Source organism: Oryzias melastigma, linkage group LG19 (assembly GCF_002922805.2).
Source record: "Oryzias melastigma strain HK-1 linkage group LG19, ASM292280v2, whole genome shotgun sequence".
Taxonomy (NCBI): domain Eukaryota; kingdom Metazoa; phylum Chordata; class Actinopteri; order Beloniformes; family Adrianichthyidae; genus Oryzias; species Oryzias melastigma.
This window is the reverse complement of record NC_050530.1, coordinates 9,235,501-9,248,305: the sequence shown is the minus strand read 5'-3', so window position 1 is coordinate 9,248,305 and position 12,805 is coordinate 9,235,501. Positions and strand designations below refer to the sequence as shown.

Genomic DNA, 12,805 nt, shown 5'->3' with positions numbered 1-12,805 from the left:
GTGTACCTTCTAACATTAACCAATGATCTTTTAATTCCTCGTCTTTATTTGATGACGTGCAATTATTCAAACAATATTGAAATGTTATTGCAGTGTCAGTAGAGAGCAAATAGACTGAGTCAGTCAAACGTCTAGTCAAATTTCAACTGAACTTTTGTATTTGTTAAAACTATCTGTTTATTAGGTTTAAGCTTAGTTTATTTGCTCCCTTGTTAATAATTATTTATAAAATTAAATAAAAATTCCCAATCGAGAAAAAAAAGAAAATTTAAAATTATTGAAAATCTTATTTCACCGTTAGCACCACCTTAGCATTTATCCTCAGTATATGCAGCAGCTATATATAACTGACAATGAGGTACACACACACAAAAACAACGTTTAGCAATAGTTAACGATCCTACATGTCATCTGAAATGGTTTAAATAACCTTTCTGAGACAAAGGAAACGGCTGCAGAAATCCTTGCGGCAGAAGGGGATCATTACAGACTGGTCTGGTCAGGCCAACTGGGATGCCAGGAAACCAGGAGGATGAACCAATTGTTAATATTCACCACAGTGAGAATGAAGATGCTCACAAAAATGTTCATTATTTTCTCTGACAATGTAAAATAATTGTGAGTATTATTTTAAAAAGGCTGCAGTAATGTTCTTTCATGGAGCCAATATGTCTTTCCAAACAAAGGAAGCCATCCAAAACCATCTCTTTCTTTGCTTTCCTTTGGGAATTGAACCGTTCACCTCCATTTAACCCTCCTCCTTCCCATCATCCACCCTCATGCCCTCCTTCTCTGCATCCACTAACCTCCTCTAAAGTTTTCCTCTACACAATCACTGTCATCTGCAAACATCACGATCCAACAGAGACTCCTGTCTAACCTCATCTGCCAGTCTGTCAATCACAACAAGCTGATCCCAGTCCCACCTCCACCCTCAGCTTCCCTGTCACACCAACAGCACATCTCATCACTGTCATACTGCTCCCATGTACTGCTCTCTGGGTTTGATTGCATGAAAATTCACCTCTTACATCAGCTTAGCTTTTACTTCTCTTTCCCATAAATTTAATGTGTGACTCATCACGTGTTCTCCTTCGAATGTGTTCATGTTTGATAGATAGATAGATAGATAGATAGATAGATAGATAGATAGATAGATAGATAGAAACCATACAATAAGATACGATAAATAAAAAACAATATGATAAATGTGACGCGAAATGATTGATGCAATAAGATAGATTAGATGCGACAGATGCAATATTATTGATTAGATATGATAGATGCAAAACAATATCTTAGATATTTACCATCTACAGAAAGTCGTGGCTGCCTTCATTGTGTTTTTTTCCTAGTTTTTTTCACATTGGGATCTTTTCTCTCTGCTTTCATCGTTCTTTATGCTCAAATAACTTTTATTATATGTTTTTTTCTGTTTTCCTGTCGCTTTAAATGACTAAAATAATTTCCTGTCAGACTTCATGGGTTTCAGATTTGTATTTTTTCCCTTGTTTTTCATGAATTTCCCATGTTTGCTTAATTTTGCAGGATTTTATGTGTCATTTCCTCAAATTTCTGCTGCAGTCCGGGGGGAATGGATCACACTTCCTCTTTATTTGTACAGTATAGTTTTTTCTTTTGTGTTTAGAGGCTGTAACACGGTCAGGCATATTTATTTACCTGTAATCTCATTCACAGACACAGTCATCACTCATTAAACCTCATTTTTTAAAAATATTTTTATTAATTAAAATGTTTTTTCATTTAAAAACCAACAAAAATACAATGAGAGTAAAGCAAGAAAAACATTTATTTTGAAAACAGAAATAATGTCACATGGCCTTTCTTGTTTGAGAATGTTTTTTAAAAGAAAGCATTCGGAAACATTTGCACCTAAATCGTCAAACAAAGGCTGTAGAAGTTGCTAATTTAAGTGCGTTTAAAGTTACAGATCCCTAACAGTGTAAAAATGAGGTCCAGTGTAAAAAGAATAAGATTTAAGACTGTCAGAAAAGCCACCATAAACTGAATTGCCCAAATGCAGTAGCTGGGTGGGCAGGATCCAGGGCGAGGATTGTTTCTGAACATGAACACGGGCCACATGATTGCCGCAAATATGTACAGCACCACGGAGATCACCAGGAATATGAACACAAACCTGTCCAGATTGAAAGGCAGACATTTTTTAAGTTTTTTAAAGATGTTGGTGGCTATGATCACAGGCAGGATGGGGAAAGGAATGATGTAAGCAATGACACAGAGGATCAGAGCCGGCGAATCCCTGTAGCCAGTCAGCGACACAAAAATCATGCAGCTCACAAAGGCTTCCATGACTTTCCAGAATCCAGGCAGAGCAGCCAGATAGCTTCCCTTCTTCTTATCAAAGACTTTGTCCTTCACCACTTCCAGAGTGTAGACAAAACCAGACAGGAACGCAAAAACAGTCACGATCCAATTGTAGAGGCATGTTTTGCAGATGTAGAAGTTAGCATATGTTATGGCAACCGAGACAGTCATGAGCGAGGAGGACATGGCCATCCCTGTGGTGAAGTCATCCCAGTCCATGCAAAACATATTCAGGATAATGTCCAGCTTGAACATCTCGATGATGGTGATGAAGAGGGTCATGAGGGGGCAGAAGGCCCAGGCGAACATCCCATATATCCAGTAAGTGTGGCTGCTGAATCCTCTGAGCAAACCCAGGATGAAGGTGATCACACACAGGATGATCTGAGCCATGTGCAGCCCTCCACGTCCAGAGAGGAGAGTGGATGGGGAAAACACAGCCTGGGAAAGTGTGTCTTTGATGCCATCGATGCATCCCATTTTTGCTGAATAAAAAAGGCCTGACAAGAGGGTAAAAAGACTTCGCAGTTCCACACAGCTGGTAGAGGCAGTTTGTCTGATATGTTCTTGCTACATGTGTAAAGGTTTTACCACTTATCTGGTTTGCATACATTCTGAAACTGATAAATGTCTGCTCTGCAAACCATTAAGTGTTTCACCCCTAAATGACTATGTGACTGTATTAATTCAGATAAAAAAACACACCAGGCAAGCACCAATATTACAGTCTCGTTTTATCGTTTGAATTAGTAAGCGGTGTATACTCATTTAACATTTTTAACCTTGTCGGGTAACAGTCCCATTCTCCACTGTCTAACACTTGCGGTTCAGTGTCTTGCCCAATGACACTTCAACACATGGGCAGGAAGGGTGGGAACCAAACCTACAATCTTCCAATCAGAGATTGACTGCTCTACCTCTGCACAACGGCTGAATAATGTATTAATTCATTAATATAGTATTGTGATTCAAAGAAAGGCACATTTGATCATGAAATAGAGGCTATTTACCTATGATAAATAGATGACTAACCATGGGTCCCATTAAGTTGCATATATATATATATAAAAGACAATAAATAATTTACTTGAGTTGCTTTTAAATTAATTTTCTTGTTTGTGCTCCATGTGCTTGGTAGTATTTTATTAGTTCTTTTTTTTTGCTTGAAAAAACTAATAAAAACAAAATAAGGAGCAAATAAGCAATGAAATTTAAGAAAAAAACAAGCAATTATTTAAATAATCACAATAAATTAATTGATTCGTTACAATTAATCCAGATTAATGTTAAAAAGTGACTAAGTAGGGCAAAGGTTGTCTCCTGGTGGACATGTTTGGGTACTGCAGTTTTTGTTTGTTTTAATATCGACGAGACAGTGCCGTTTATCTTGTAAAATTCTATTTTTTGTAATAATTCATTATGACTTAAATTAATTGTATGTGAATTGTTAAAAAATGATATTTGCTTTTTCTTTTGCTGCAGTTTTTTTTTTTTTTTTTTGACATGGTAGCCTTTTTAGTGTCACACCTACCCAACTGTTTTCGTCCCCAAACATATATACAGTCTGTGTCCCCAAACAATGTATTACTTTAAAAAAAATGAATAAAAAGTGGTTAACACTTTCATTTCCATTTTCAAACAATTATTTTTGGGCGTTATTTTGAAGTAGGAACGTTTTGTCAGTCCGTGTTTACGGGGAAGATAAATAGAAAGGACACAAGGAAGTTGTTGTCAGTAGGAGGATCTGGGCTGGTTTTGGGACTGAAATGTGTTTTCTTTTTTTCCTCTTTAAGGCTGTAAGCTTGTAAAATCCATTCTGGAGGAGGCCGTTGCCTTGTTGGAGCTGTATTTAGTCGTAATGATCATTTCCTTTTCCTGGGCCATTTATTTCATCTTCGTGTCGAAGCCTCTGTTTGGGAAAGCTTAGCTAACCCAACGGTTAGCAATGGGTCGATGACAGAAACTGTAGCCCGGGAGTTTTGTCGATGCCGTTTCAGTAAACTGGTTTAAGATGGATTTCTCTAAATTTTTGGACGATGATTTTGACGTGAAGGACTGGGTGAACGGGGCTTTCAAAGTGGTGCAGAAGGAAGCTCCGGGGAAGGCGGACACGCACGCAGCAACCCTGGTGATGAAGCTGCAGCTGTTCATCCAGGAGGTCAACAATGCCATCGAGGGTCAGTAAATAGATATTTATGACTTTATGTTATTGTTTTTACCAGTTCCACTTTGTCATCGTGTTTATCTGCCGAAATCTATTTATTTTTTTACAAGTAGCTACTCAAAGTTTAGACTTTAATCTTTTTTAAATGTTATTTCTGGTGATTTAAAAGCTTTAAAACTATGGTTTCAATCGTTTCTTCTCTATTTAGTTATATTTTAACTAAATATGTATATAAAGGAGACTGTTTTAAAACAGAAGTGTACAATCCATAAATAGAAAAGTATATTGTCTTTTTTTTCTTATAATTTTGTTTTCACAAAAGGCAGAAAAGTAGTTTTGGTTGAATGCTGAATGACGTGCTTGATTTATATTTGATTATTTAAGGCAATTTCATTTTGAATAGCAGAAGTATGACAGATATATTATTGTAATAAAATGATAGCAAGCTTAATAGTATTATTATTATTATTATTATTAACATCTGTTGTTTATCCAAGATTACAACCTCAGATTTTCTTGGATTATTGTGGAATTTGCAGATAATCTTAAAGACCCAGTCTAATGAATGTCATGCTTTTAATGTTTTTAACATGTTTTTGCAGCATTTTTCTGATGATATATTTAAAAAAAATAGCTTAAAATTGCCTTTCCGAGCATTTATATATTTAAAATGTTGGGACCCCGAGCATCCGGGGAAAAAAATCAGTTTAAAAAGAGCCTATTTGTGGCGTGAAAAAAACGCTGGGCAGGTCATGAACTTCCTGCTCCATTCCATTCCGATGCATCCGACTAGATCCATGTACGTCTTCGTTTTTTTTTTTTATCCAAGTTAGCATCTGGCTAAAACTGTACAGCTGGAGAGCTTCAATATTGCTCGCCCTTTTTGTTACTACATTCACTTTAGATTGAGGGGCAGTAAACAGAGAAATGATGGGAAATGAAGGCAGGCTCACTCCATGCCAATTTAAAGAATTTCTACCACTCTGCAAAAACTATGTCCTAGAAAACAACACCTTTTTTTTTTTTTAGCTGAGTCATAGCTAATCATAATTAAAATACCCTTGGATATGCTTTTACAATTGTAAAAAAGAGGAATGATGTAGGATTTTAAAGGATGCTTTAACAACTGATAATAACATCTTTGCACAGAGAGCAGTAATCAAGCCCTCCAAAATATGCCGCGAGTCTTGCGAGATGTGGAGGCCTTGAAACAAGAAGCTTCCTTCCTGAAAGAGCAAATGGTCCTGGTGAAAGAAGACATCAAGAAGTTTGAACAGGACACGGTGCAGTCCATGCAGGTGTGTGAGCACTTTTACTGGTAAAGATGTTGAAATTAGGGCTGCAGGCATTTAGGGAAAAATCAATGAGGGGATGTAGAATGTTAAACAAATAACATCCATGTTGCTCCTGTGGAAGTAACGGATAGAGTTAAATAGAGGCAGGTGATTCACCATGGTTACCTCTGAAAAGAGGAAAGAAAGGCGAGATGAAGACATGCACAAGGACACTTCAAAAGTAATGATGCAAATTTCTGCCCACACAGCTTTAGAAAAAAAAATTCTTTTGACAAAAGTATTATGACTACCGGTAAGTCTGACACTGAATTCTTTTCAACAGGTGCTGGTGGAAATAGATAAGGTGAAGAGTCGAATGCAGCTGGCAGCTGAAGCTCTGCAGGAGGCAGACAAATGGAGCACGCTCAGTGCTGACATAGAGGAGACCTTCAAGACACAGGTAAAAGTTAAACACATTTTCCCTTTTTTATGTTTCTGTTAATGTTTCTTAAAATTATTTGATATGACTTTCCTCATAATAGTGATTCTCCTGCTACTTTCCATACGTTTACTCAAACACACTTTTAGCAATCTTGGTATCAAAATGTTCAGCTCGTTCAGAACATTATTGCTTGTGCTATTAGTATTTATAAACTTGATAGTTTTTGAAATATTGAGCAAAATATTCTCTATAGGAAATTAATGAGAAATTTCTCAAATCCCTCAAAAACTTACAAACCCATGAATGTCTGCGTACTTTCAGCTAGACACCATTCAAACTTTAAAAAAATGTTCAGCAACTACTCTTTTTCTTTTCTTTTTTTTGGGGGGGGGGGTTGGAAATTAGTGAAAATTAGCTTTTAATTTAGCAACATGCTAGCTGTTTTTGTCTAATTTTGAAAATGTTCTTGTTCTTTAGGCAAATTTGGAATTTAGCTTATATTTTCAGCATTATGCTAGCTGTTTTGTGAAAAAGCTCTTCAGGCAAATTTGGAGTTTAGCTAATATTTGTAGCATTTTTGTAGCTTTTTGTCAAAATTACTATTCCAGGTTTTTTTTTTTGACAAATTGGACTTTAGCCAATATTTTAGTATTAAGCTGTTTTGTCAAAATTATTATTTTTTTTAAGTTTTTGGCAAATTTTGAGTTTAGCTAATATTTTAGCATTATGCTAGCTGTTTTGGCAAAATGTTTCAAATTTTTGGACTAATTTTGCATTTTGCTAATATTATGGCAAGCTTTCAAATTTAGCTATCATATTCGCTTGATCATTTTCCACTTTCAGTTTCAGCATTTTTAGTGCTGAAAAAAAAAAGACAAAATTAATGTTAAATCCCAGTTTTTGAAAGGAAAACAAAAAAAACTTTTAAAATCTTGTACAACAAAAACATTTATTTAAAATGTGTGTTAAGCAAATATGCCTTTAAATAAAAAAATGAATAAATACATTGTTTATTTTTATTTAATTATAAAAATGTGACCTTTATCATAGCTTGCAGTGATGTTTAAAACAAACAATATTATATTTATTTAAGCAATAAATGTTTTTTTCTTGTTTTTTTTTTTAGGACTTTGCACTTATTTCCTCCAAGTTGACTAGCATGCAGAACAGCTTAGCCATGCTGGTGGACACTCCAGACTACTCTGAGAAGTGTGTCCACCTCGAGGCCTTGAAGAACAGACTGGAGGCCATGGCTAGTCCGCAGATCGTAGCTACTTTTAATTCAATGTCAATAGGTAACGCATTTTTCCCCCCATTTTATTCCATTTTATGTTTTTTTTAACTAAACAAACTCGTTTCTTTCTCCTGCAGACCAAGCCAAGCTGTTTGTTAAAGTCTTTACAGAGATTGATAGGATGCCTCAACTTCTGGCGTACTACTACAAGTGCCACAAGGTAGATAGAAGTCTCCATTTAAGCTTTTTATTCCAAAATCTCCAGTCCTGTATTTAATTTGACCTCTTTCTTTGACCTCTTTAGGGTCAGTTGGTGGGCATTTGGCAGGATCTCTCTCAGAGCGAGCTCAGTCTGAATCAGCAGCTGTCAGAGTTTTATGAAACCCTGCTCTCGACGTGGCATGTTCAGCTCCAGTGGTGCACACAGGTGAACCACGCCCCAGTGTGTCATCTCATTTGTGCGTGCTGAAATAACTGTAGCCTTTCGTCTGAAACCTTTGCAGGTGTTCAAAAACCCTTATGAAGTGGTGACAGTGCTGCTTATTCAAACTCTGGGGGCCATGGTGCCATCCATCGCCGTCTGCTTGAGCACCGCCATGGAGCGAACGCACCAAGAGCAACGCCTGGAAACTCTCCTGGAGCTTCACCTCACGACGTCCACCTGTGGACACAACCTGGAAGCAGCCATGCTGCCGCACCTCGGTCCGTGCTAACGCGAGAGTCTGGATTTCCCTTTAAAAAAATTAAGATATTTATGTTTTTTCACTGTTTTATTTCCTCCTCAGCTGAGAATAACCTCCTGAAGGTAAATGAGTTGGTGTGTGCCATGTATGACCCCTATAAGTCATATCAACTGCAGTACGGGGAGCTGGAGGAGGCGCACCTCCTCATCCAGATGAGTGCCGTTCCTTTGGTGAGACGCCGCACTCGTACACAGATTTACAAATCATTTCCTAAGTGATCACATCTTTTTTTTTCTAACCATGACTTCTTTGTTTTAGGAACACGGAGAGGTACTAGATTGTGTTGAAGAGTTGAACCACTCTGTAGGGAAGTTGTTTGGCCTGGCGAGTGCAGCAGTGGACCGCTGTGTCAAACTGACTGATGGACTTGGCGTGTGTGGCCTCCTGAAAGCTCTCAAAGCCCTCTTCACAAAGTAAACAGCCTTTAACCAAAGTCTCAACGTGTCTGTGCTATTAATCAACCATGAAAGACTTGTCTGATTCTAGATATAATCTCGTTGCTTTAGTTTTTGTGGAGAGTGAGGGATTGAAACCACATGTTTTCCAGGTACGTGTCGGATTTTTCCACAACACTACAGTCAGTCAGGAAAAAGTGTAAACTCGAGGACACGCCAAGTTCAGCTGCTTTCCAGGAGGACTGGACGGCTTTCCAGAACTCAGTCAGGTGACTGGAATATTTTAAAATATACATACAGTGTTCCCTCGTTTATCGTAGGGATTCTAAAAAATGGTCCACGATAGGTAAAATCCAGACAGACATGAACATTTTGACACTCTTCTCTCTTGTTTAAACTCTCAAAGTTAAAACCTTTGTAGAATTAAATCAAAGATCTGCTTGTGATCAAACATTTACGTAGATTTGGAAATTGGACGAATGTGTGCAGGAGACAAAATATGGAGCTAAAATGATCTCAATCAGATTTGTGCGTGCGCAATTCTTGATTTGTGCGTGAGTTTGGGTTTTCTTAATTTGTAACTAATAAAATACATTTTGTGCATAAGTATAAAGATTATGGAATAAAAAAAATAAAAATTTACACATTCACTAACTGCACACAAATCACTTGTCATGCAGATACAAAAACAAATTTTGTGACACATTGAGTTCAAAGCAGCTGATAATAAAACTCTGATGACCCAGCATTTTGGCAGCATTTAAACGCATCACTTACACAGGAATCTTGGAGATGTGTGTGCATAACAAGAGATTTGTGTGTAGTTTTTAAAGATTTGCGTGTGCAGTTCGTATCAAGATGTTGTAATTTTAAGTTGTGCGTTTGTATGCTGTAATTTTTTTTTATTTTTAAACTCAAAACAAAATGTAATGTATTAGTTACAAATCAAGAATTACACGCGCACAAATCAGGGTGAGTCTATTTTCTCTCCATAGATACGGCATAGAGGAGATGGATTGACCAGGTCAATAGCCAATCAGGATGCAGAACACAGTATGCTGTTTTTAGAAACAAAAGATGAGAAATTGCTCTGAAAAAAATCTTTACAAGTCCGTGAACGATTAGCTACGATACAGCGAGGGGACAATTTGTATATATTAAGGACGCATTTGATTGAACTACACATGGTTTGATCTTTGCAGGATCATTTCCACATGTGGAGAATTGCTAAGGCAGTGTGGGGCCTTTGAGCAGCAGCTCTCCAACAAGTGAGACAAATGTTTTTTCATGCCGTTTTATTCATTTTTTTTAGATCATCTTATTATTATTATTATTATTATTATTTCTATCTGGAATTAAGCAGAGATTCTTGATTCTTCCCTCTACAGGATTTTGAGCACGGCAGGTAAACATTTGTCCGAGTCATACAGCCCACGCAGCCTGACAGGCATCCAGGAGGCCAGCGCCACGGAGAGGAAGAACGCCACGAAAAACCCCTGGCAGGAATACAACTACCTCCAAAGAGGAAGCGTAGCTGAATACAACAATTTGATGGAAGTCCTTTACTCTCTAAAGGTACGGCGCAGAGTTCGGGCTCTAAAGAAAACTGTTCTTCAGACAACAATCCTTACCCATCATCCCACAGGAGAAAGGCACAGGCAACTCCAACCTGTTAGCTGAGCCCAGAGCAGCTCTGACCAGACTCAACCAGCAGGCCAACCAGCTGGCCTTCGACTCCGTCTTCCTGCAGATCAAACACCAGCTCTGCCTTGTGTCCAAGATGGAGGTGATTGCATCTCGAGTTTCTCAATGATCTGATTTTGAAAACGGATGTGAGCGAGTGTATAGATGGATGGTGGTTGACTTGAGTGCTGGAAGCACTTCTATGTGCTCAACTCTGACCTCATTCTTTTTGCTTCATGTTAAGATTCAAGAGGCTTCTGGCATTGGAGAGAACTTCACCGAGGACCTGCCTACCTTCAGCCTGTCACCGCAAGAGTACATTACAAATGCAAGTCTTGTTTTAGTCTTAGCTTTTTCCTAATTGCAATGGTGTGATTTAATACATAGCTAATGAATAAGCACAAAACATCAGAAAATTTAGTCCTTCTCAATAATAGTTTGTCATTTTTTTTCATATTTCCTGTACAGATTGGACAGTACCTGATGTCTTTGCCTCTTCACCTGGAGCCCTTTGTGACACAAGAAGATCCAGCCCTAGAGATGGCCTTACATGCTGGAAAATTGCCTTTCCCTCCAGAGCAAGGTCAGTACCAAATCAAACTTCTCCAAACTCCAGATTTATTAAACTAACAAAATTCAAATGATTTTGGATGCTTTCTTGTTTTTCTCTGGTCATGAAAAAGCATCAGCTTTAGCGTCCTTGTGCCTACCTCAATCACATTCAGCATGAAACTCTACCTCCCTTCTGTCTCAGGTGATGACCTTCCTGAGTTAGAAAACACAGCAGACTACTGGTTGGGCTCCATCGCCCGGGCAACCATGCAGACCTACTGTGATGCCATTTTGCTGATTCCACAACTTACTCCTCATTCCACTAAACAGCTGGCCACAGATATTGGTAACTAAACTGCAGACAGTCATATGTTTAATTTGATAACGTAAAAAAAATGTGAGTTAAAATGTAAGTTCTTGCTCTGCAGACTACCTGAGCAATGTGATGGATGCTCTGGGGCTGCAGCCGTCACGCACCCTGCAACACATCGTCACGCTTTTAAGGGCCAAACCAGCAGACTACAGGCAGACGACCAAGCTTCTGCCTCGCCGGCTCTCCTCCACCGTCGCCGCACTCCGAGGCATCGACTATTAACACTAAAGGAGGCACAAAAGTCCCCCCCAATAAATGAGAAGATATGAGGAGGTGCTGAATCTAAAACACAACATTCTCTCAGTGGTAGGATATTTCTGTCTAAATGAGGGAGAGTGTTATTAAGATGTGAGGCTGAGATTGGAGTTGCTCTCATTTTCCCTCTGATTAAAGTAGATCTGAATAAATCTTCACCGGTGATGATGCCTTCAGAGTCGAACAAAAGCTAAAAATATCTGGTTATTTTTGGTTTTATAAAGTGGTGGGGGTGACAGAGCCTTTTAAAATAGTTTGAAAGGTGTGTTTGATTATGTGTATGCAATAAGAAATAAACCAAATTCAGGCTATTTAATTATTTAGAGGTGATATTTCTTCTCTGATCTGTTGATTTTTGTTATTTTTTTATTTTTTTTTTTTTAGTTTCATGTTCAGTTCGTTTCTGTGGTTGAACTGGAAAATCTAAAAATCTTTTAGTGTCTTTAACTCTATCTTCTTCCTATTAAAGACATTATTTTTTGTCATTATTTGTAAAGGTTGTATATAAGACACTTATGTGAATGGGATAATGCAACATTTTTTTTTCTTGGCTGAAAGTTTTATTTTAATAAAAGGTGGATAACGGTTTTACAATTAAATCTATGCTGTTACCATTAAGTCTGCCTCTTTATTTCAGATATTTGGGCTCTTTTTTCACAATTTAGCTAATTAAAAATTAAAGTTGAACGGTGGTTAAATGTGAAATTGTGCTATTTTGATAAAAAGGTTGTAAAATGTTACCTGGTTGAGAAGAATTGCAAAAATATTAAGAATATTTGGTCACAAGACACCAAAATGTGCAGATTTATCTTCATTCTACTCTTTTTCAGGTCTGCTTTTTTATAGTTTATTTACAAATAAACACATTTTAAAATGAATTTTATGTTTAAACGTTTCCAAATTGAGACAAAAAATATCCAGAAGTGTGGTTGCAGCTCAAAGATTTTGAAAGTTTGTCTCTGAAAAAATATCGCTAAAGATTTTTTCTTTTTTGTTGTATTAGAAAAGCTTTTTTAAATTATTATTTTCCACAAAAAAGACCATCTGTTTTTAGAAGGTTTCATTCATTTTTGTGATTTTTTTTATTTTATTTTATTTTTAGGAATTTCAATTAGAACTTAAAGTTGCAGTTATGAAATCTTTTTTTGGACATTCTAGAGAGTAAGAATTATTTTTTTCCCCCAAAAAGGGTTGTACACAACAACTGCATGACAATCCGGTCTGATCCATATTAAGTGAACTAAAACTAAACAATTTATTACACTCTCTGTTTATCTTCATTCTGCTCCCTTTCATATTTTCTTTCACTGTTTTAATTTACAGATTTATTTTATAGTTGTGTAA

The 12,805-nt window shown here is 37.2% G+C and overlaps 2 protein-coding genes across 2 annotated transcripts; one reads left to right on the top strand and one right to left on the bottom strand.

Moving 5' to 3' along the window:
* Window positions 1–1,929: 1,929 nt before the first annotated feature.
* Window positions 1,930–2,826, bottom strand: LOC112154386 (myeloid-associated differentiation marker-like protein 2). The gene has a single exon (XM_024285279.1). It carries the CDS (start codon window positions 2,824–2,826, stop codon window positions 1,930–1,932), a length of 897 nt encoding a protein of 298 aa, XP_024141047.1.
* Window positions 2,827–4,067: 1,241 nt separating this feature from the next.
* On the top strand, window positions 4,068–12,079 carry cog7 (component of oligomeric golgi complex 7). Its single transcript, XM_024284481.2, has 17 exons — window positions 4,068–4,523; window positions 5,660–5,808; window positions 6,128–6,244; window positions 7,353–7,521; window positions 7,598–7,680; window positions 7,765–7,887; window positions 7,964–8,162; window positions 8,246–8,373; window positions 8,462–8,616; window positions 8,751–8,867; window positions 9,801–9,866; window positions 9,987–10,173; window positions 10,244–10,384; window positions 10,526–10,609; window positions 10,750–10,864; window positions 11,036–11,179; window positions 11,262–12,079. The coding sequence occupies exons 1-17, from the start codon at window positions 4,358–4,360 to the stop codon at window positions 11,426–11,428; spliced, it is 2,310 nt and encodes a 769-aa protein (XP_024140249.1). The 5' UTR covers window positions 4,068–4,357; the 3' UTR covers window positions 11,429–12,079.
* The last annotated feature ends 726 nt before the right edge of the window (window positions 12,080–12,805 follow it).